General features: G+C 42.2%; 1 protein-coding gene across 6 annotated transcripts in view; it reads right to left on the minus strand.

Annotated features, from left to right (window-relative positions):
* The window catches only part of myripb (myosin VIIA and Rab interacting protein b), a 120988-nt gene that overhangs the window by 23673 nt on the left and 71336 nt on the right, over nt 1-25979 (minus strand). For all 6 annotated transcript variants that reach the window (XM_046371014.1, XM_046371015.1, XM_046371016.1 and 3 more), the window contains one exon: nt 2071-2207. In XM_046371014.1, coding sequence (XP_046226970.1) covers nt 2071-2207 — 137 coding nt within the window. The remainder of the gene's footprint in view (nt 1-2070; nt 2208-25979) is intronic.

A 25979-nucleotide genomic window follows, 5' to 3' on the forward strand; every position in this document is an offset into this window, starting at 1 on the left:
TAATCTCTTGGGCTCATGTGAGCTGAGAGACCAGCAGCCGAATCACATAATCCTTCCATCTCCACCCCAGATGATGCAAGGGAGGAGAGGAGAGAGGAGAGAGGAGAGAGGAGAGGAGAGAAGAGAGGAGAGAGGAGAGGAGAGAGAAGAGAGGAGAGAGGGGGCAGGAGAGGAGAGAGGAGAGAGGAGAGGAGAGAGAAGAGAGGAGAGAGGGGGCAGGAGAGGAGAGAGGAGAGAGCAGAGGAGAGGAGAGGAGAGAGGAGAGGAGAGAGGAGAGGAGAGAGGGGAGAGAGGAGATGAGAGAGGACAGAGGAGAAGGAAGAGAGGAGATGAGAGAGGAGAGAGGAGAGGAGAGGAGAGGAGAGGAGAGGAGAGGAGAGGAGGGGAGAGGAGATTTTGTACGAGTGGAGGTAGGATGATGATTTGGGGGAGAGAAATGGAGATGAAATCAAAAGGCTGGAGGTTTACGGGAAAATCATCTTCTACTCATACTCCAAAAAAAAATCAGGATTGTCCTGGTAAAGCTTCCACCTTATGATCATTTTAGTAAAATGAAGTAAATGAACTGTAAAATGTCAAAAATGTCTATTAGCTGAAAATGTATCTATTACTGAATTTCATCATTTCATTTTTTGGCTTTCTCACACAGCAGAACATGACTGAAGTATACAGTGTAGTTACTGTGTAAAAGCATTAATACCACTTCAGTGCTTGGCTCTTTATGTTATCCAAACTCTTAGTACTTTTTCCTTCTTAAATCATACTAACCTTTTACTGTTTTCTGTATTGTTTGAGGAGCAGCACTTTTAATATCTTGAGCCCTCTTTGTGTTTTTATTGTATTCATGCGTTATTTTTTCCGGCTTATGCTGTAAAAATACTTGCAGGACAATAAAGATCTAAACTGAACTGACATGTCGTGTTATTAGGCTAAATACTTATAAGCTCCTTTCTGTCCAACATATTTTTAGATTGCCAGTGAGCCAAATCTAGCTATTTTAGCCTCTCTGTGTCAACTTTACGGATGGCTAGACATGCTGTCTACAAAAAGAAAAATGCAATAACAATAATCCAGCAGTACTAACACACATAATTTTGCTATCATGGCCAGCTAGTTATTGTGTCACTGTATTAATCGTCTGTGTGGATTATATAGTAACAATAACGATATTAAAGGTCCAATGTGCTGGATTAAATAATATTCATATTTATGCTTTCATTAGTGTGTAATCACCTGAAACTCACTTACAGATTAAAAAATACATAAATAAACTCCACAACGTATTTTCAAGCATCCTCGCATGCCAAGCTCTTCCAGTCCAGCCTCAGGTTTGACCTGATCCCCCCTGTGCCCTCTGCATCCACTTAATCCCATGTACCAGGGTTGGAAATAATGCCTTGTAACCAGCCACAGAGGCAGACTGATCATGTTCCAGCCGGGTCAAAGCAATGTGATCTGGATCGGGGCGGGGTGGGGTGAGGCTGGATAATGGCTGCCCTGCTGCTGTCCTGCACAGGCGCGATTCACTGAGGACGCAGAGTGGCCTGAGCCACTGCAGGGATTAAGAGGACGAATCCTGCTGGGACAGCTCACCTGCAGGCTGTCACCATCACCACTGACACACTAACACTGAATTAGTCACACGCAGACAAGCTAACATCACATTCACAGGTGTGACAGCAACAAAGAGTCAAAACTGCAGCCATGGAAGAAATCCAAAAAACAATGATGGGATCTTTAAGATGAACTTAAAGATGTGTACTTTGTCTAGTAGGAATGGAATTAAATGAATCAGTCAGCGACAACAAAATGTGTGAAACAAAGTGAGATGTCATTTAACAAAGCACACTAATGAGCAATCAAGTGAGCTTGTCTGTGTTTACTCTCGAGTTGAGGAGGTAACTTTACGTCTCTGGCCAAGCGCTTTAAACATGACACACTGCTGTTCAGAGACAGAAGGCTGCTCTGCAATCAAGACGATTAGAAGATAAAAATAAAACAAGCAAAACAATGGCAACATTTCAAAGACCATGCATGGCTGATTTACAAAATTCAAGAAGATGAAGTTACCTGGGAGATCAGAGAGCGCTCCTCTCTCTATGATGTGCTTCCTGTACAGAGTCTTCAAAACTTTGGCGCTGCCGAACCTCTTGAAGCGACTTTTCACGTTGTTATAATACCACTCCAGTGACTGTGTTCTTAAAATCCTGCAGAGAAGAAAGGAAGGAAAGTGAGGGGAGGGGGGAGTGAACAGAAAACACGATAAAACATGAAACAGATGGTATAGAAACTGGCAAGAATCAAGATTTGATTATAATTATTGCAGGATTACAGTTTGACTTAAAGCCAAGAGCAACAAAATCTGCTTAAACTGACTGTCTAATTATTCAAAGTGTAGATTACCAGACTTTACAGACTTTTTCAATTATTTAAAGACGGAATGAGGCCTTTCTTCACGATCAAATCCGATAAAAATCTCAGTCAGACAGGACTGTAGTTGTGTGTTATTGTGTCTTTTTCGTACTAATTGACCTTTTTAAGTGAATCAGTGGTGCCACTTTCTCTCTGTGCAGAGATATGAAGTATTTGTTCACAGTGCTATTAGCTGTGTATTGTTATGTGTCTGGCCGCAGTGAAGGCCCAGGTTTTCAGATGTGACGTCAAATCATTTTCCAGGCTTTTCCTCATCTCGTGGCACTTGAATGCCAACCAATTACATAAGCAGTAATTCATAACGGAGAGGGTTATGAAAAGCCCTCAGAAATGTGCTCCAGTGTTGTGCGGGAATGCAGGAAACTCTGCCAAATTTGTGTCTAATCTTGCAGCCCCTCCTGTTTCTCTTTTGCTTTTTCGCACTACTGTCATACACATACACATACACACACACACACACACACACACACACACACACATATTGGTGAAGATAAATACACACAACACACAAAGACAGATTTACTGTTCAAGGAGAAAAGAACACAAGCACACTATTCATCACTATTTACCACATATTTTCTTTATGAGTGGTCATCTTGTACATGCAATAAATACTGAAAGCCACACCCAGTTGACATTAATAACTCCTTTATTAGTGTATTCATTGACATATTGCATGGGCTCTGATACCATATTTTGATTTTTTGAGTTACTGACTGTTCTACACTTGAGTATAATAATCAGGTGTATATGATGCTGTTGGTTACATTTGTTCATCGTCCTCACATGATTACAGTATTTGCCTTGTGATGTGTCACTAAAGCCTGGTCATAGTTAACTCCTCTGTACCTCTTCTTTTTATCTTTGTATCATGTGCCAAGAAAGTTTTTGTGGAGGTGCACAGGACCACCTAACATTTTGAAATATTTTCTGCATGTCCAACAAAACTGAAATAATAAATTAAAAATAATGGTCTACATGCTGTACATGTCATTGACTCCAGCTCCCTCATTATAAAAGAGCAGGGAGTAAATGAAAGGGAACACACAGCACATGACGTGTGTGTTTTACTGTGTGTGTGTGTGTGTGTGTGCATGCTGATGCTTCTGCCCAATGAAGAGACAGGTTGTTGATGGAGAAGGTGAAAATAGCCCTGCTAATAAAGGGACCCTGAGTGCCCCTGAGGCTGCATGTACCACCACACCACCCTCCACCCCTCCCTCTTAACCTCCCTACACTCTTCCCTGTCTTCCTCTTTCTCAGTGGATTTATTATCCTCTGCCTCTATCAGCTCGGCTGCTCAATGGGCCTCGCCTCCTTAATTTCATGCCACGGGTCAGCCTAGTCTCTCTAATGGTGGCTGCCGCGCTCCAGCGAAGAGGCCTGGCGATTTTTTTTATCTCTTCCCTGGGCCAGAGGAAGAAGGTACAGAAATGAATCTGAAAAAGCTGTGCAGACTCGATCATACGAGGCAGAAATACAAATAGGTTCCACATGAACTGTGAAATGAGCTGGAGCCACAGGGACGGACGTTTGAACTGAAAAGGTATGTTGAAGAACAGAAGTGGGCTGCAAGGTGATATTGTTAACTGAGGGGAATCTTAATTCACTTTCAAATTAAGCCGTATGCTTGAGTGGTATGTACCGCCACACTCTCAAAATGAGGATTAAAAATAATTGAGTGTTTGCTACAGCCCATCCCCCTCACACTTCACTGCCACTAAACCTTCATTATAGCACAGTTTGTACCCACTTTTCAGTGTTAATGTGGGACATTTTCAACTGTGCTGTGGAAAACGTGCAATTGTTGAAACAATGGACGTTTGATTTCTTAATTTTTAGGATGTAACTGTGCAGACTTTGGAAATCACAGCTAGCCAAACATTTGCTCCATGAATTGTTTGAACATGCTGAACAGTCCTTTAAATGTTTCCAGCTGACTCATTTTACAACATGAATTGTGAAAAGAAGTCCTAAATGACTTGATGACTACACCAACTAAACCCTAGAGGACTGAGTCTCACCAGTCACTAATCTGTGTGTAAAACATGAAAAAAACCCATTGTTTGTGTATAGCGGTATGAAGTTAGTTATATTTATTTGTATTCTCAAACAATGTGTTTTTTGTGTTAACACTTCAAGAGAAAAGGCTTTCAGCATGATGACTAAATGTCTGACAAACATAATGTGACCCTGGGTAATGAGTTTGGCAGGGGCTGCTACAGTGCAAACTTACTCAAATTCAATAATGAGCAGGCTGATTGGAAATTAACTTTTTGATTCACTAGCAAAGAGGACCAGTAGATGGGGAAGAAAGTGTCCACAGAGTGGGAAAATACAATACAACGAATGTGCTATCAGTAAAACAGTCTCTTTAAAACATAACAAGTAACCCCACAAAATGTGGTTAGATAATGACGTACTCTTCTGGTCAAGTTACTATTGTAGGTAGAGAGCTAGTTAGCCGGAAATGATAACATATTGCTCTCAATACACAGCATGCAATGTCATCGGGATGTGGAGAAAACCAAAGACAGACAGGACTGTGGTGTTTAGCTACACATGCTAAGCAAGTATTGCACAATCACCTTTTGGTGGAGGAGTTTCAAAAGAGTTTAACTAAATAAATTTATAGTACAGTACATACAGTCTGCACTTCAACTGCAGAATAAATGCCACCAAAAATATTAGTTTAATGTGCATGCATACATGTTTCGGCATTACATTTGGCTGTTCATTGCACTGCTTTCATTCTTCTCTGCCTGCCATTCAAGCTGTGATAAGCAAATGCAAACTTGAGCTTAGACATCTGCTTCCTTTGATGCCAGCTACACAAACTTGTTGAAATTAGCCAAGCCTTTCAGAGAAAACGGAGAGAGAGGGATTTAGGACAGTGGGAGAGGCATCATGATGAATGAAGCATGACATTGCTTCCCTAGAGTGATCTGATCTAAAAAAGAGAGCGAGAAGGGAGGAGAGTGGAGTGGATAAGCAGAGGCTTTCAAGCAAGAACTGCACTGCGGTGTGAGCTTTTGCAAATACACATTTCATAATGAGGGTGGGAGATTCCCTGATGTTTGGCTGCTGCATGAATAAGTAAGCGGGATTCCTGTGGATGGTCTCCTGACACTGGGTCTATCCTTCCTCTATCATCACTTTGTCTTTTCATCACTGTGTGGATTCTTTTGGACCTAACACTCCCTTCTCATCCTCTACTAGTCTCTCCAGACCCTTTGCCCTCTTTACTTCAAAAGATTGATTTGCAATGAGGTCTAAATAAAATACATAGAAGGATATGTAGAAGAAGTGCAATAAACGTATCTGGTTTTGATGAGTTTCCACCTCCCTTGACAAAGAGAACCATTACCATAATTGACTTTCTGAGCCTTCTAATGAATTGGTTCAGCTTCTGTTGAGGCTGCTGGAAAGCAAAGGGAGAAAAAAGACGAGGGAGGGCTGACTTTAACGGAACATCAAATAGACTCTAGTCTCTTCTAATGACTTGTAGAGTGACTGTTCTTGTTAATAAAAGAAAATAAAACCAAACATTAGATGTTCTGTGTTCCAGGTTAAATCAAAGAGCCTGATGTTTGGGAAATTATACCCCTCGAGTTGTGAGGTCTTAATGAGTGAGTTGCTTGAGGAGTTCTTTTTTGCAGCTCTATCTTGGTGTACCAGGAATTAACCTTTTCTGCACACATGAAAAATCTTTAAGAATGATCAAATTATTAAAGTAAAACAATCAGCTATCAACAATGTATCTATTAGCTTCAATCCATCAAAAAATTAATAGAATGCAAACATACAGCAGACAGAAGAAAATTAGTTTTTATGCAGATGATGTATTACTGTTCCTTCAGAACCCTCAGTCATCCCTGCAGGAATTCTTCACTCTGTCATGTTCAGATTGGTTTTGCCAGTGACACAACTGAGCCAACATTTATGATCTGTCATTTGAGATATAGATAGATTGTACTGCTGCCACACTCTCATTTATGGGTTCAGTGGGAATAGTGGCTGAGACAAGTGCGACATCTAAGTATTGTAGTCAGCTTTGTATTTGTTGATACTTTATGGATTTATGGAATCCTGAAGGAAACGTATCTTCATCTTCTACAACGAAGTCAAAGTTCACAGTAGATTCGTTGTCTTGTTCAATGACAGCATTGTACAAAGTGTGGTTCGGAAAGAAACTTTCCCTTAACCATTTTCCCTTACTGTCACTGATCTGTTACACAAATATGTAAACTGCAACCCAAATGTGTCCTCTGCTGGAGACAGGCCCATTCAAAGACAAACACACACCAGGGAAGGGATATTAATATTGATTAATTTCTGTTATGAGGACTAGGAGAAAATCTAACTCCAAACAAGAATTAATGGCCTTTCATCCACTTCTCTTGCCGCTTCTGTGGATTTGTATTTGTACACATCAGAGCAGATTTGTGCAAGAGGGAAAAGTGGAAAAGGGATGATTTATTTTCTATACATGTTGCAACTAGAATTTTTTCATTTTTCATGAAGAAACAGAGACCAAAAATGTGTACTTTTATGACAGACATCGGCAGCATGACACTTGGATGTTCGCTTCCTAGTGTGTGCTTATTGATCATACAGATTTAAGTTACCATGGGAAAGATTTTCCCTATTGGGTTGCTACACCACAGCACAATATATATATCTATATATATATAGATATATATATACTTATATATATATATTCAGTCTTGGCAAAACAGGCTGAAGGCCAAAGGATGAGGTCGTGGGTCAACTGCTAAAAAGCCCACAGTACGAGCTTTTCAGGGCACCGCTGTATTAATGTTGACATGATTTAAACCAGCGTCTGGTTGGCAGAAGGCAAAGTAAGCAACTCTCTCCCAGCAGTGGTTTTATACTTGACCTTTCCAGAAAGCAGCTGGAATGCTGAACACCTGCGTGGCCTTTGGTGATTGACATTCGCAATGGCAGGAAAAGGAACATAAAAAGAGACCGTCTTGCATAAAAAGGTGATTAGAGGTGTATTTGTCTCCACATACTCTTTTTCTCTCTACTCTTTTTTACTTTCCCTTTCCTGCTTCAGTCATTTTGCAGTCTTCCTCATATTTCTGCCTCCTCCCTCTGTTTTTGTTATACATTTGTGTGTTTGTGCTGAACACCTCAGCAGGAAATGTCCACTTCAAGCAATTAAATACTTGCAAAATAGCCACTATTTGAATACAAATTACATGCTGCTCATTTAGACGGTGAACAGTGTATGACCATATGAACAGGCTCTCCTGTGCAGAGCAGGGAGACATTAAAAGAACAGACCCAATTAACATGCTGCCGTGTGTTCCAAAACAACTACATTTGCCCTCTTCTGATTGTGTTTCTGATATACCGCAGCATTTAAGCTGGACAGATACTGCAGGTTCACTGCAGGGTATTCTGCTTCATTCACTTCACTTACCTGCGCCATTAAAAAGTCTAAATTTAGGTCATTTACTCTGCTATCTCTTCCTCCTACAAGCTCTTTCTTTCAAGACCTAAAGCTGTCGAACTTTCTCTCTCTGTCTCTGTCTCTGTTTCTCTTTCTTCCTTTTTATCACCCAGCTCTCTCACTTCAGACCTTCACTATCCAGGGTGTTACAGATGAATGTGCTGCTGGGAGAACCTGTGGCACAGTATGGAAGACTGGAAATGAGTTATATTGGAACAAAGTGCTCTCGGGCAGAGCATGGATGGAGGGACAAAAATGAATTACAGCCTACTCACATGGTGTTTGGCTTCCTAAAGCAGCAGTCCTGATTTTTAGGAGAAAGACTGTCAGACTTATTTAATGCCATTTATACACTGCCATTATTGGCAGTGTATAAATGCTAGAGGTACACATTCACATTCCCTTCAGATTTGCTCCCTGTTCCACTGAATGGCAAAACATCGAGTGAAATGGCTACCTTTAGATGGGGAAAGTGTGAAAACAAAAGATTATGTGCTTAAATTAAAGGTAGCTCGACTGCACATTGACGCTTACAATTTGCCAAAGGGCCGGTGGTCTGTGGACACTGACATGAGCTCAGAAAACTGGTTTCCTGGCATTCGTGCTTACCTAGTAGGGCAGATTTCTTGTCCAATCTATCTGTTGAATCGATTTGTACAGTCTGTTTTTTCTGTTTTTGAATGCGAACCTTGACCTATATGTAGATTTAAAAACAAAAATGAATAAACTAAATAATCCATTTTTTTCCATTAGAGACATCTAATATTCTCTATGCGGACGAGACACAAAGATTTCTGAAATAGAAAGTCTTCAATACCATACCTTCTTTGACGTTATCAACCTAACATCTGACACCTGATATACTGCTATCAGTGCATCCTGAAGCAGCAATAGACAGATTGCATGTTCTCCACTGTAGATCAGTAATATGAGTATTAAAACTGCTTTTATCATTCTACTGTACTATGATCATCTATGATTATCGTCATACTTCAGAGCAGCCTTTGAGGATCCCATCCTCCTCTTGGTCAAGCCTTTGAGATGAGATAGTTAGGCCCAGAATAGGACTCGCTCTGCAGAATGAACATCTTGTATTATACAGGATGTTCACTATCAAATCAAAATGACTTGTCATGACTTGTCATTTGTGCATTTAAAAGATTCAGGGTTCAGAGAGATTAATGCTGATTCATTTCCTTTCAAGAAATTTGGTATTTTGGCTTTCATGACTTAAAATCTGATACATGTTTTATGTCTCTGTGTGGCTGCAGTCTAAGCTGACAGATGCACCAATTTCTGTTGTTCTATAATGTCAACGTGTACAATATAATTACCATTTAGGAAGGTGACTCAATTCCCAACAATGCCAGAACATTCATACAGTAATCCAGCATGTGTAACAGTTAGGGCAGGACATGGACCACGGCTTGGTGGCGAACACAGCTGGCCGCATCATTTGTTGATGTTCAGCTACACATGCGAGTCATTTTAGTATGGAGGTGGGTTCAGAATGATATCAGATATAGGTCAACAATATTCTCCAAACGAGAAGACAAAGCTGCAAACACACACAGGTTTCCACAGACTGCTGTATATTTACATATATTTCCATGTGGATGCACTATAGAGTGCATATGGGAAAATGAGATAATCTGGGCTCAGCCTCCTGCTTGTGCACAGCCAGAGCACCACATGGGATTTTAAAGGGAGCATGCGGATAGGCAGAGCTCTGCTGCAACACAGCAACATGGGAAATCTAATGACAGTAAAGACTACGGTTATGCTTTCTACCATTCAAGTCTTTCTCCATCTGCCTATTCTGTGTGCATAATGAAAACGGTCACTCCCTGCAGCCTTTATCTGAGCAGTTATGTGGAGGCAAAATCATATGATTAGAGGCCGGAAGAAGCGAATGTCTGTAAACAAAATTATTTTGTAAAATGTCTTGTGAGTGAAAAAGGCCATGATGGCAATTAAATCTCAATAAGGTGGCATGAGTGGCTTTTTGGAGGGCTTTTTAGGTCACTGTCTGAGTGGCAACCCTGGGTTTATCCTCTTAATGTCATCAAACACCTCAGCCAGGAAATGAAAATTCAGTGAAATAGCAGGATTTTAGAGTGTACGTAATAAGAGTCAGTCATTTTTCTAAATAGAATATTAGTTTTATCTTTATTCCTACCACACTGCAAGCTGGGTAGTAGGTGTACTTAAAAGTGGCCAAGCTGAGATTGTCCTGCAATCGGAAGATCAGTTGTCCCAATAATGGGCCCTGCAGAAATGCTTTATTTGCAAGCTAACGACACCCTTTGTCTTTGTGAGTTTGCTTGGATAATAACGTCAGCAGTACAGAGATACACTGAATAAAAGCAGTCGGTGGAGAATTGGAGAGGGAAGCACTGGGTAAAGGTCATTAACCTGATTCAAACCCCAGACCTTGTACATACGTAAGTCACTCTGAGGAAAAGACAAACAGGACAAAGGGGGAACAGCATACTGAAGCTGCTGGAGTCCAATATACTGAAGTGTCAGTCTTAACAGCCTGTTAGGGAACAGAAGGAACCAGTCTGACAACACCAAGCTACATACTGCTGTCACCTGTTAGAGACTGAAGAGGAGATGCAACGGAGGGGAAAGAGAGGGCAGAGGAGAGCAGGGAAAACGATGTACAGACACAGGGGGAAGAGCGACACAATGAGATAGTTAAGAAAAAAGTCACTGCTCTGAGTCAAGACTTACGTTGGCATATGCTCCATGGGGATCTATTTTTAGAAGTCGCTTTTCAAAGCACATCCCCTGCCTATGCTATCCATGTGAATCGATCTTCAATGGAAAAGTGGGGGGAAGCAAAAAGTCCGTCTTTGGCTGCAGTTGCTCTTTTAAGATTTCTTTGAGTGTGTGTGTACGTGCCTGATAAGCCAGAAAGCTGTGAAAGAGCTCACCGAGAAAGAAGAACATAGAGTATGGGAAGTGCTTCACAGAAGGTTACAGAACATCAAGGTCTGACACTTGCAGCAGGCGTCTGCCTAAAGCAATGATCTATACTATGAGGCTGATTTGAATGGCAATGTAAAAGTTCAACTCGCTTCCCGTTTAGCATGATGTCTGTGGAGCCCTCTGCACAGAAATGAAAACACTCTCCAGATTAGAAAGGATGCATTTATCCTGCAGATAGTGCACATGTTCTTAGCTTTAAAGACATTTCCCATTAATGCCCCAGTGTCATTTATAACTTAAGCAGAGCTTTGTTGTTCAATACACCAGAGAGGCAACATTCAGTTGAAGAGATTAACACTGAGGATTTTTAAGTGCAGACTGTTGTCTGTCAAAGACTAAAACACTGCAGTGCTTTGTGTCTGACACAAATGGGGAAAACTCAGGCTTTAAAAACCATTTTCATAAATCTGATCACTAACACCAGCCTGTCTGGCTGTATCTCACAAGGTCATTTCATGGATATTATGAAAAGCCCTGCCCTAAGGAGGCCATTTTTTTTCCCTTTGATAGAGATTAAGACATTCAAATAAACATTTGATTACATTTAAGTGTGTTTGTGCTTGTAAGTATTTTGATAAGGAGATGATTCCTGTTTTTCTTTGATCTTAGGGCTGCATGCTCCACTCTTTCATATGCATTTCATTGGAGCAGAGGCAGCCACAAAAACAGGCCAATGAAGTCAGCCATTTCACTGCACTCCCACCAATTAGGAAACCCAAAAGAGGCTTCCCAAACAAGCCTCTAGCTGCCCTCATCCTGGGAGCATTTCTCCTCAAGTTAGTCACACAACACCAACCAAGAAACAAGAATCACAGCTGGAACGACAGACTCCTCTGACGACTTATTCTCAGTCAAACTGCATGTCTGCTGTCTGTACATTAGAAGCATATATATGAACAGAAAGTCAGTGAAAGGCAGGATTGAAGGATTGCTCTAACACTGGCAGCAGGAAAAGACAGACAACCAACAATTACCTCAAACACATATTTAAAATCTAGCAAAGGTTTTATTGAGCTGGAACAATAGCATTCATATTGAGCCATTTAATTCGTGTGTTGGCCGTGCTCAGCTAGAGAAAGACACTGAAGTGCTTTTTTAACGTGTCATGAGTGCATAAGCGTTAGAAATTCCTGAACAAGAGAGCAATGATCTTTGAAATGTATGGTGCACCATGTGTGAACATGACACCAAGTTCTCTTCATCAGTCCACCAAAACACCAAGCAGCCACTCATATCAAATGTGCATGGGAGTGGAGGGGAGCTTCATGATCACTGCAGCGTGGACACAAAAGAACATTGAGTTCAACCTGATGAGCAGCGGTCATGGGGTCCTCTTGTGCTTTAGGCACAGCTATAGATTTACGTGATTAAGTGAAGTTAAATGGTTAAACAGACCTTAGATATTTTGTCTTAAACGATCCTGTTGTCCTTAAACATTGATCATCAAAGTTGTGTGATGAGTTTCAGATGGATGTGGAGTCTTCTCTCAAAGACTCAGCACTTCTTCTTCTTTTTCTCTCTAAAGATTTCAGGCCCTGGAACAAATTCAAGGGCCTGTAAAGCAGTGTGGGACTCCTCCTTCTTCTCCTTGAGATTTTCCTTCAGCTTTCTCAGTTTCTTTCTGTTGGGCCTGACTGACCTCTTCCTCAGTCTTGAGCTTGGTCATAAGCTTGAGGGTGGTTGAGGCCAGGCATCTTATTGGTGGAATTGCTCACTCAGTCCAGTCTCAAACTCCTCTCTTTCTGGAGCTCGTTGTTGAGCTGCTCGACCTTTTTCTGCAGAGACTTGTTGTCTTAAGTCTCTGTCTACAGCCTGGTAGAGAACTCGCTGACCTTCTCCTCCTGACAGGCAATATGCTGTTCAGCACCCTGGAGGTGAGCCTTCAACACCTCATTCTGGGTGGCTAGAGCCTTGTTTTCTGTTTCATAGTCCTCCAGCTGCTTGGCCCACCTGTTGGAGGCCCAGCATGATACATTCAGCTTGAAGGTCATGGTCTCTGATCAACTTTTGTGGTCGCTTTCAGTGGTTTCACTGTCATCTCCGTACAAGTTTTCTGTCTGTCAACATTTTTTTCATCTATTAAAATGTTTGAGCAGCACTTCATTAATGATATTACACAGGTCATGAACTACGCCAAGCCATGGTTGGAAGGGGAGCAATACGTATTCTGTCTCGTCTCTCTGCCAAGACACAGCAAGAGTTACGACTCTCCAATCGCCTAATCTGATGCAGTTGCCATCATAACAGACAAAAATACTCTGAACTGGGCATTACTGATTCACTCCTTGGCACAGAGTGTAAAGGCGTGACCACACTTGCATTAGTCTTTAATTGAAGCTCACGCAAATGAGAAATTCAACAATTAATTTCCAGTTCAGCTGACTCTCAGGTCAAAGCTCACCATTATTCAAACTGAAAATCCGCCTGGTCAGCCAACAGACACAGTTGATGTGTGCTGATGTGTGCTGGGTTTGAAAATGGAGCAGTACGTACTCCTGTGGTGTGTCATCACTCTAATTTGTAAATTTCACTAGATGGCAAGTTGCTGCAGCAGTCTCACAGAATGTTTACCGTGTTTTTTATCACTCTGCCCAATATTTTGTTTTTACCCCCATCAGACCTGTGACATCACATCCTTTTTCGTGCAGTGCGTGTGTGCAGGGCAGCTTCACTGGACTAAAGGCAAATGTGACCATACCCTGAGGTCTAATAAGATGCATGCTGGTAGAGAGCAAACACCACTCTCCCGACTCAGTCTGGCAGACAGGGCGTGGGAGACGGATGACGATGAATCATTGATGCTCGGCACGCAGATCACAAACAAAACACACATGCATGCGCGCACACACACATACATACATACACACACACACACATTTATCTCTTCACTCTCTTACTCATCCGTCCTTCCTCCCATTTACAGCGTGGTGTTTTTCTCTGTGCCATCTCCGATTTTGTGGTGACAGAGACAGATGGAGGGATTGAGAGGGGGATGGCTCACCAGCAGAACAGGAGAAATCTCCCTCTGGCTTTTACTTTGGTCTGAAATAACATTAATAGCCACAGTTGGCCTTTGTTTTCCTGTCTTGCCTTTTGTATCCGTCCCTCTTTGCACTTTTATCACTTTTTCATCACTTCATTCATGCCTCTCAGACTTTATTTCTCACCAGAATCTGTTATTGAACTTTTTAGCTAGAACACGTGTTTCTTACAAGAGTGGACTGTTACAGATAACCAAATATATTTCAATAATCAGGAGAGAAATGTGACAAATCATTCAAATCATTTTTTAGGTAAACACCGGTGTGTGTTTCTGAAATTCATCTGCTGAATGAGTTCTATGATGGTTAATGTTAAGAGTTAAAATCTGAAACTATTCGCAGGGTTGTTGTTTATGTTTGATGGAAATGATGGTGGATTGTAACAGCATGGTCATTCATGGATGGGTGCCAGGTATAATCGGGCTAGAGATCACATGAGAGGACTGTATACTGGAGAAGGATGATGGGGTGAAGCAGGAGCGAGGAAAACAGATTGCATGTGGAGATGGATGCCATATAGACGGAATACAGCACCATTCATCAACCGATGGCCCCTGTGACAGTCAGCTCTGCCCCGTGTGACTTACCGATCACAAAACAACCCTGCAGAGAACATATCACAGTCTGAGTGGTCACATTTCTGCTTTGAGACTATTTCTCTTGAAATACCTTCTCTTACCTGCAGCGCATCGTATACATACATCTGGCTTTATATAGGAACTATTTTCTTTCCATATCACTGTGCAGAAGAAAACGTACATTTACTGGACGAGATGCTTGTGCTTGTGACAGGGTGGTATGTAAATATAAATGCCGTCCTCCTCAGCTGTAACTTTAGTTAGCTTATTTGACTAGTGTCTCATCCATGACTCGACGCACACTTCCTTCAGCGTAATGACACAGAAAAAAATTGTTCCTACATGAAACTGCTCACAACAACTGCTGTGAACTGTCCCTTTAATCAGCGGTTCATTTAATCAAGGATTTTAAATACTCCTGTAAGCCTCATTAGGATAAAACATCCCTCAACAGCAACGAAAGGCACCTGAAGCGCAAACATCCCAGGGCAAGAAAATAAACAACCCTCAGCTGTAAACACTATCACACATAGAAATTCTGGACAATAATGACTGCTGAGTACATAGATCACATGGGGCTACGTGCTGAGAACAATGTATGAGTTCAGCGATTAAGCCCATTTGGATGACCCGCTTATAACATGTTTCTGTTTCGGCTGCTGCATTGCTGCTGTTCTTACTGCAGCTGGGCTTTGATCATTTGTAAGAACCTTTGCCCTCTCTCTTTCATATCAGCGTGCTCACAGAGGCGAACATCGTACTACAGGCCGGCACACGGGACTGCTGCATTATTCATAGTACTGCCGTCACAGCGAGTAATTGAAGCCATGGAGCAGGGGAGGTGCAGCGTGGAAGGCGGGAGACACCTTCTCCCTCTCTGCCTCTCGGTAGAAATCGTGTTGATTGTTATCAGTGACCTCTGAGTTTGAGCTGTGGAGACATCAAGGTGATCGTTTCCATCTGAGGGCCAAGTCAATACTGACTGGCCAACGTATGCGTAGACATGCAACCGCCCCTGAAGTCACTTAATGTAAAACTCAGTTTTTTTTTGTTTCAGACATCAGTTAAAGTAATGGCTGTTTGTCATTATGAGATGATTTCCAAAAGAGCCACAATATTTGACATGTGACGTATGAGTGGAAGCAGAGAAAATGATGCATGAAGAAAGATGAATGTTTTCTTTTCTCTAACAGGTTGCATGGCTGATGGATTTTAAAACTTATTTTGCCATGAAGCCTGAATTAATGACTGTCATCAGCACAGGAGACACGTGTCCTCATTTCCCACTAAATGCCTCACAGATTTTCACACCAACTGTAATATTGTTTAAAGTGTTATGCTGCCTTTTTTAAAATAGATACAAAGGCAGAATAACACTAAAATACGATTCCTATTTGCCCACATGTTGCCTGTAAATCATCATGCAGAGCACAAACTGAAAATAAATGGGGGTTCATATGCACTGTTTCATGGTCTAATTTTTCTGCACATTACAGATGACACTTAAATTACTCTTCCAGAGGCGTGCAATTCATTTCTCTCAGTGCAGAATGGAGCCTTCGTGTTAACACTACGACATTCGAATTCAGAGTACGTTGCCTTGTTGAAAGTGTTGTGTTACACAAAAGTGATTCTGAAGTTTGATCTGAATCTTGACACGGTATACCTTCATCCCAGTGGTTTCATTGTATTCCACTCATCAACAGGTGCTGGTAGCACATCAGGATATTCTGCAAAGTGCCAGCAAAGACAAGAAAGAAGCAGACTGCAAGCTAGTAAACATGGACGTAAACAATACCGGATTTAATACACCATTGTTACATAAAAATGATCTTGCAAATGTTTCATGAGGAATGAAATGTCCTTGTTAGTGCCCAAGCACACACCATTTGTATGTAAACACAACTTTTGTTTGTTTACATGAAAACTCCACAGGGCACCTTTAAACAATCGTCAGCATAGAATAAATGGCTGACCAGAAAATGTCAGTTTTCTCCTCGGTTCATGTTTATTTATGAGGCACAGCCATGATTGTGAAGCGGCTGCGATGGCTGCACTGCTGACTGCAAGAAAAAAAAAACCCATCACATAAATGGATCGAATGTAAATCTAAATGCTGGAAAGGTAATTGAAAGGAAAGGCATACTGAAGCGACCGCCCGCAGTGAGGAACGTAAACGCTGATTGCTGTAAAATGAATCCCAAAGAATCCTGTGTTTCCTGAATAGCCCACAGCAGCATAGAGGATGTAAGCACAGATAATGGTGAGACAAAATAATGAACTGCACTTGACTTAAAAATCAAACTGCAGGTTAACAGTGGTCTCCTCCATGCCATTACACAGTAAAAGCAGACGCTGGGCGAAGGCGTGTGTGTGTGTGTGTGTGTGCTGTGTGTGCGCTGTGGCATGTGGAGGTGCTGAGGAAAGGGTTTAGCGTGTTCACAACAAGCTTACCAAAACGCATGCTTAGCCCACACTCTGCCTCACTTCTTCCTTCCCTTTCTTGTTTGTCTCCTTGTGTCTCTGTCTCTCTTTGTGTTTGCTTCATTCTGTCTTTGTACTCAGACTCCTGCGTCTGTTCGTGTTTGAATTTGTCTTTTGCAGCTGTTAATGTGCCCTACATGTTGTGTTACATCCTTACGTGTCTCAGTGTGAGTGTGTTGCAGAGTGTTTGTGCACAGCAGAGGTGTGAGTGTTTATTTGACTGCAGGAACCGGAGGCAGCGGCACCACGTGGAAGCCAATATGTGAGCGCGGGTCCTCTGCAGGTGGGCAACCAATCTGATATTGGGGGCAGGTTCAGAGGATATCAAACTCACTCACTCTGGCTGGGGAAAGTGTTTACTGAAACCAATTTGACTGAGATGTGTACGCCTGAGATAGCGTTGAAGTAAACAGAAACAGAGTGTGGAGATGTGTGCCCCGCAGCTGTTTGGTGGCGTAAAAAATGATCTGAGCTCAAGACGAGTGGGGGAGATGCACCACCTCAGAGAGAGGAGAGGAGAGCGGGGATACAGACCGACACAGCGACAGACGGCAGAGTGAGAGTGTGAGAGGGAGGCACCGGAAGATATATACAGACACCTTCATTCAAAATGCATGAACGTACAGCTTAGGCAGGCACTACACAACCTGCAGGGCTTCCACAGCTCACCTCTGCAGGTGAGAGCAAACAAACACAACGCAAATGTCACCGTACACAAATTAATACTGCAGATGTTATTCACTGTGCCACACACACTGAAGCGTCCAGCCCACATGGACTTACAACACCACATATATCACTGCACTGCAAACAAACACAAACCAATAAGATCTGCTCCACTGCACTGACAGGGTCCAATAATAATCTATATTAAGACTGAAGCAATTCATTTCCATCATCAGTAAGCATTTGCATATATTAGCATTTGTTTTTCAATCAAATCGCTCAGGAAATGGCCTGAAATTTTAAGAAGATCAGGACAAATTCGATACTTTCATACAATGTAAGAAGTTAATCAGTCACTTAGAGAGTTTGTGAGTTAGTCAGACTGCCATCAGCATCGCATCAAGGAGCAATTATTCCCTACACACAAAATGTCTCGGCTCTACGGTTTGACCTCCAAAGCTTTGTTTAACTTGCAAAAAAAAAAACATATGAGAACAAGACCAGACAGGCCTTCAGTGGTGCATTTGTGCATCTGTGTCTGTTTGTGTTTCTGTGTACTTGTGAGCTGTCGTGTACGATGCTTCGTGTGTGTGTGTGTGTGCGTGCGCTTGTTGCTTTGATATCTCTCCCATTGGCAGCCCTGATATGAACGGCTGCTTTGATCCCGTTTGAATCAGACAGCATCACTCGAGATCCTCTGCTGCTGCTCTGAACAAATAGCCCAAAAGGAAAGAGAGGCAGAGAGGGAGGGAGGGAGGGAGGGAGGTAGAGAAGGGAGGTTTGTATTGTTTCTCTGTTGTTTTGGGTGCTCTGGGCCACTTTATCTGCTGTGAGGTGTCCTGTGGTATGTCAGCTGCCAACAGCTTAATAACAGTGAACTGTCCATATTTGTTATATGGTAAGTTTTCTAAAGAAAGTTAAAGCAGACAGCTGAAACAGGTCCGAAGCAGACATGATGAGTTTGTCTGTGAAACTGATACAGGGTTTAGGCTTGATTTGAACAAATGAAAACAGCAACATGGTGTGAAATGTCAATCAGTACATGGTGCAGGTGAATGTCTCAATATGGAGCGTCTCCATATTGAGACATTCTAATTAATTTCTGTATTATTTGTGTATTTACTCCACCAAACAGATGCTCCAATAAAGAATTTATGAGTATACTGATTAATTAAAAAAGACTAATTAAATGAAAAAAAAAATCACCTTGTAAACTAAGTTGCTATGACAAGTGCCAGACAGACTTTTTTTAAATAAATAAAGCAGAGCAGAGTTAAAACAAGAATAACACGAGTCCCCTCTGGACTGCACCCTCAGACCTGACCACCTGAGCAAGTGGACCCGCATACAGTCAGCACCAGCATAAACCTACTGGTCTCAGAGGCCCACGAGATACAGGCTTAACATCAGATGATTTTAAACAAATGAGATCAAACAGCCCTCCTCGCTCAGGTGGGAACTCATGACTAAACAAGGTGAGCAGAGTGCAGTCAGCTCAGCGGTGAAGCACCAGCTAAGCCTCATTTAAAGCGCTGAAAAATAGGAGAGGAGGTGCAATGAGACAGGAGGCCCGGAGCGATGCACAACCACTGATATGCAGCAAAGAGAGAGCAATAACGGTGTGTACACACACACACACACACACACACACACACACCATCTGAGGTCCTTCAGAATTCCAGCAGTACAAAAGAAGTGGGATACCGACATTAGCATATTAAGCTAATTGTTATTCATTTACACTGGCTCGATTTCCCTGAACATTAAGTTCACAAAGTTCATGTGCGTGTTATGTTTCACAGCACACTCGTGTGCACAAGCTTCAGAGATGTGTGGTGAACAGCAGCAAGACCTCTGAGCTCTGAACACTATAATACAGAGGTGCCATGATCAGGAACTGTTTTATTTAAACCAAACTAGTTAAAATAAAAAAAATTAAACAAAAATATAAAGCATTCCACAAGCATGTCTGTGGAAACTCAGCATCAGTTTCAGTTATTTCCTTTCATTTTCATTTCAACATGTAACCGCGAAGCAAAAGTGACTGTAACATTTAATGTGATTAAACTGTTGTTGATGTTCAAGGAGTTAAAAGGCAATTTGAGTTTTTTTAAACACTAGATTTACATATTCTATTGTTAAAACGATTCAAACATCTCAAATATCTTGGAATCGGTGCAGTAGATCACCTCAGCTGAGAGCCGCAACATAATCCTTTGGGGCAACTCCAATCATCAAAGTTACCTTCACTAAAAGTCTTTTTTTTCCCTCACAGGCTGAGACTCCAAATGTCTGCCAACATTACAGAAAGGATCCCTACAGAGAAACCCTTTTTTATTTATGAAGAGTAAAATCCTTTTTCTTCAACCACAAACAAAAGTCTTGCTCAAGAGGAAGTCTTGCAAGAAGTGAGTTGTTGCAGGACGATGACAGTGGAAAGGAATGAGTCAGAGCTGAAGAGAGGAGCGTTGAGTTCACTGAGAGGAACCGCCGGCAGGACTTTTCTTCCAGCATCACTGCTGAATATTTAGCTGATTTCTGGGTGAAGCGACTCGCAACAACTCGCCTCCTGCAAGACTTCTCCCATCTCTGACTGACTGAGGTTAAAAAGAAGAATCAGAATCAGTTTTATTATCTTTTTACATACACTGAATTTTTCCTCTACCTTTAACCCATCCTTGGTTGAACACACATGCAACAGCAGCAAATCACATGCAGTGAACACACACACACACACACACACACGCAGGAGCAGGGCGGGCAGATCCAATCAGAATGTTACTTTAATTATCAACGGTATAAAGTATAAATTATCAGTAAAAAATATATTTTTACTCTTGTACTAATATTTCCCTTTCCTTAGAGGCTCTTGGGTTGCCAGGCATATGAAAAGGAGGAGTATGAAAATCCTGCAGTGTCAATATCTTATTTATTTAATGCCACAGAGTTCACTGTGGCAGGAGATCAGACAGTGAGATCGGCCTGAGGGACGGAGGGATGGGAGGAGGGGGGAGGGAGGCACAAGGGAGTGAGAAAATAAGTGAAGGGTGAAGTTAAAGGAGGGGGGAAGAAAGATTACTATTCATCCAGCATCTTAGGGAGGCTTTTATCATTTCAGGCTGAATTCATATTGAGAAAATGAAGGAGGAGGACAAAATCAACAGGAACCTTCAAATGTAGTGAAAGGCATCAAACTTAATTCTTAATCGGAGAGCAGAGATCCGTCGTGCAATTAACATCTTCACGAGGATGTGAGACAGGGCCGGCTGTGCTGTTGGGCGCCTCCCATGCTGGAGATTTTTTTGATGGATCACATCTGCAGCACTACTGGCCCCGCCGTCCGGAGCCAGTAAGTGTGGGGAGGGGCGGATTCAGAGGGAACAGAGATTCAATACAGACCTTAAAAATTTCTGTTTGAGTAAATCAGTGTGCAGTGAGCTACAGAGCATTTGCTTTGTAAATGTTTGTGGATGGATTAAAAGTCGTGACCTGAGAAGCCATGATTGAAACATAACTGACTTAAGTTCTTTACCAGCACCGACGCATCAGCGCGGGATTAAACTGTACCTGCAAAACAATCCCCTTGAGTCAGCTTTAGTGGAGAATATATTTGACTTGATTTACTACACTGAAGTCAAGCTGAAAGTTGAATTCTTGTAGGAAATATAAACTGTATTTCTGCAGCTATTGTGCCTGAATGTTTTTTTCTCTTTTTCAAAAAGATAAAGCCGCTTTTGAAAATCTTTGAGGCCTCTTGGTGGGCAATTCCCGCAGCAGACATTTGACTGACATATGAAGGTCAGCTTTGCTAGCAGACACATTTCAGGTGCACATCATAGCCATGCATAATCCCACAAATGTTGATTTAAGACATCCACCATTTTACAACATTTTGAAGATCCTGCTGTGTTTGTCTTTCAGTTGGATACTGGAATCAAGCAAGCAAGGCTAACATGACCTTTGACTGCACACAAAAGACAGACGCTCAGCTATTAAGCAGCATTACCGGGTGTTGGGCCACCACAAGTGTTTTTGGGTGTTACCTTCATCTTGCTCCACTCTGTGGCAAACAGTTTGTGTCTCCAATCCCTCTAAACCCTCAATGAAAACAACCAAGGCTTTAGCTTCTGTTCTGATCCACTGGCCAACTTACTGCTTAAACCGATTTAGGAATCATGAGATTTCCAATCACCTGCACCGCGAGCCACGAACAACCCGCTCGTGTTGAGCGTTCCAGCGTGCTGGCAAACCACAGGAGTTCCCTCAACAAAAATGTTGGTACGCAGCAACTGGAGACTGTGCTGCTTTACAGTAACTGGGCTCACAACTGGACCTGGAGTGGTGCTCAGATCAGAGGTGTGACTGATTCAATAACACACACTCACACACACAGATGTGGAGGAGGTTTGGAAGCTGGAGGCCAACCATTGAATTCAGGGAGACATGAATGACTCAGAGCAATATGTTGAAAAAAACGGTATTCAAACACACCACAGGAGAGAACATTCAATGTTCTTTGAATGTGTGTGTGTCTCTGTGCAATGTGTGTGTGCTCACATGTTTACCGGGATAGCCGAGATTTATCACCTGCTACAGAAACACAACCCCTGCAGAGAAAAATGCTTTCATGGGAACGCGGGAGTCACACGATGGAGAGACATTACAATGCAGGGGATCCACACACACTCATTTAAGACACGCAGATACATAGCAAAGCAAAGACACACACACACACACACACAGAGGAAGGTAGCTACTGCACACACACTGAGATCAGAGATCGCTTCAAGGCTGAAAAACTCGGCTGTAATTAGTTTTCAAAAGGAAACGTCTGCACAAACTGCATTGGTAAAATTCAAGCACGATTTCTGGTTTAAGCTGCCTTTCAAAAACTGAGGCAGAGGATCTTAAATAGATCTAAGTCAGGACCACCAGGAGATGTTTGAAACTAAATTACCAGTGTGTGCTGTGTGTGTGTGTGTGCAGCCTGGGAGATTCTCCGTGTGTGTGTGTGAGTCTGCTGTTGTGCCTGACTCAGTGTCTAAAGTGCAAATCACCGCCAAGAGTTACGATCGACTGGTGGCTCCTGTGTCAGCTGGGTTGGACACGAGACAAGGCCACGATGGAGGGAGAGAGATGGAGGGAGAGAGGGTGATTAGTGGCCCTCCTTCCTGTGCATGCAGCTCAGAGAGATGAGGGGTTTGCAAGTTGGTTCAGCTGCACCGTACGCTTTTCAGACTGTTTCAATTGATGAAAAGCTTCCTGGGTATTAAGTGTGTTGAGAGTGTTCAGATTGAAGTGAATTTTCTTTGCTGATTGCAAAGAAATAGTTTAGAAATCCTAAGCACGTTCGCATGTAGGTAGCTGAGCCTGCAGCACGAAATATCCCAGCGTGCATCAACCTTCTTTGCGGCTAATGTTGCCTCGTGTGATTTAAAAGTTCCACACTGCAAATCGATGGCACTACAGTGTGACGGATGCAAGGCGAGACTTTCATTCTTCATCCGCTGGGGCTTGCAGATTGCTGTTTTGGCTCTTTATTGGAAAAACACAAAAGAATAAGTCCTGCAGTCCACCGTTCATACAAACAAGCAAACAAACAGCCAGACACAGACAGACACAGACATGCGAATGTCTTATTAAAGCTGAGACGTCCGTTTAGACATCTGCAGCCTGGTGCTTTAGGGAGACCCTCCCTGTTCAAGACCAGTCTTACTCACCCAAACTGATAAAAATACCCCCGCAAGGAGGACAGAAAAAGATCACACTGTGTCTCTGCTTTTCCCAGCTGCAGGTGCTTGTCTGGTAGCAGCAAGAAAGTTCATGGAATTTATAGCACTGGTGTCTTTATAAACACACACTGACTCCTATTGTTGTCGGATCATTTTGAGAAGTTAAAACAAACATTCATGTACATGAAACAAACAAACACATTAGAGATCTGAACAGAAGGTCAGCCTGTAATAGTATGCCAAAAAGGATTCTGGCTTTATCAGCCTGCTTAAGAAAATCTTGTGGTGTTATGGGGTCCGTTTTCCACAAAATCTCAAAGAATTTTAAATATTAAACTTCATGGACGACAAAAGAAAACAGCAGCATGGAGCCACATGTAGATTCATTCCAGCATTAAAACTTCTACAATATTAATCAGTTAAGTGCAGATGAGGTTGACACAAGTGGGAAGAAACAGCCTCAATATGACAAATATCAGCTATTAAATTAATGGAAACCTATAAAACATTCCATAGCTGCTGATGCACACTTTGTTAAATTGAAAAGATGATTTACTTTTTTTTTTTTTTTATACCATAAAAAGAGCAGGATTAACATGATCAGACCAGAACTGGTTCATCCCATGTCATGAATGAGGCTGATCAGCATCCATATCATCACTTACTGAACATACTGCCGTGTGGTTACCAAATAAAAGCATCCATTCGCTTCTCCTTGCAGGTGAAGACGAACAGCAGGACTTCCTGCATTCACAGACTGTGAGAAAGTGACAGCAGCGGCTTTTGTAACGATGAACGGATGCGTGAACATGCGTGTGGCTGCATGTTAAATAAACTACGACCTGAGCTTCTACTCATGTCCGGCGCTTATAGGTCGTGTCCTGAGAAGAACCAACCATATAATTAAATGTGGACTCTGTGTGTGTGCTTGTGTGTGTGTGTGTGCAGCTGTATGTCAGCTACATGGTTATACCGACATGACAGCACCACAGATCCCTCAGACTCACATTTTAAATACAACCGTTATTAATCACCTCAATTAAAATCGCAGTGATTTAATCCACCGAGGAATTTAAAGACAAAAAAAACAACATATGATTCAAACGAACTAAAATGCCTAGTGTGATGTGTGTACATATGTGCTTTTACAATGTGTATGTGCTTGAGTGTAAGCCTCTCATGTTTGTGTGTATGATCGCGTTTATGTACAGTACAGCAGGTCGGCAGCAGATGCCATAATCTCCTTGCAGTCATGCTTTAGGATGAGATTATAAAAGCCATAAAGTGGTAAGAACAGTTTGTCACTTTGGTGTATTGCTATTTCTGTGCGTGTACACACACACATACACACACACACACGCACGCACGCACGCACGCACGCACGCACTCATACATGCACACACAGTATATACAGGCACATCATTCTGTGGGCTGAGGACTGTATAGAGATGCACAGAGAGGTGCAGTAGCTCACATGTAAATGTGGTTAATGGAGACTTCATCAGGTAGAGAGAGGGAGAGCGAGGACATAAAATAAGAAAGAAACAAGAACAAGAAATGAAAAGGCATAGAGAGGAAAAAAATGTGGCAAAAGGAACCATTCAATGTGAGAATCAAAACAAAAGGAGAACTTAATGGCACTCCCCCTCTCAGATAATTGGGACGAGCACTTTCCGACTCTGTCATTCGCTCTCTCGATGCCTTTTCATCTTCCTGCCCTCCCCCTCTGCTTTTCTTCAGTTGACCTTCATTTCTCATCATCTCCTGCTCTCCCCTTTAACATTCTTCCACTGCTGGCTATGGGACCAAAACAAGGAAAAAAAACAACTTTTTAACTCCCACTAAAAATGTTTGACTTCTCTCTGAAACCACTGGTGTGTGTGTGTGTGTGTGTGTGTGTGTGTGTGTGTGTGTGTGTGCTGCTCGTGGACCGTGGGCTGAGGATGCTGCTTATTCTACCGGACGCTTATCCCACTCGCTCAGGTGCTATGACAAAGCTGCTGATTCACTTTCACTTTTCTTTTTTCTACGCCATCTGTCATCAACACTCATGCATCTCATATCAGTTGCGAGTGTGTGAGAGAGTGTGTGTGTGTGTGTGTGTGTGTGTGTCGATCTTGACTCCAGCTGCTCATAAATGTAATCAACCAACATACAATCAATGCATGTGCTCACGTATTGTGTTTGCTTGCCGGCCGTGTGTCTGCCTGTATGTACATTCATTCATTACATTCTTATGTGCACCCATGTGCGAGTGGGTGACTTTAGCCTGTGAGTGTGTCCATGTGTGTGATGATTACAAATCTGCTTTCCCTGGACGGATCGCACTTGTGAGCTGCGCCACTGAATGTTGATGGACAGCCGGCGCATGCGAGTGAGACCATTTGGCGGTCTGTTCCCTTTTGAGAATTTAATTTTGCTTTTAGACTGAGCAGAATTACCACAAAAATGGTTTAAGAGGAGGAGATGATACTGATAAACTGATTTATTAGGATTTAATTTAGACATTATAAAACTTTTTTTGACCTTCTGCAAACTAATAAAATACTAGAAATTAAATCCAAATGACTGC

The sequence above is a fragment of the Scatophagus argus genome, chromosome 18, assembly GCF_020382885.2.
Source record: "Scatophagus argus isolate fScaArg1 chromosome 18, fScaArg1.pri, whole genome shotgun sequence".
NCBI lineage: Eukaryota > Metazoa > Chordata > Actinopteri > Scatophagidae > Scatophagus > Scatophagus argus.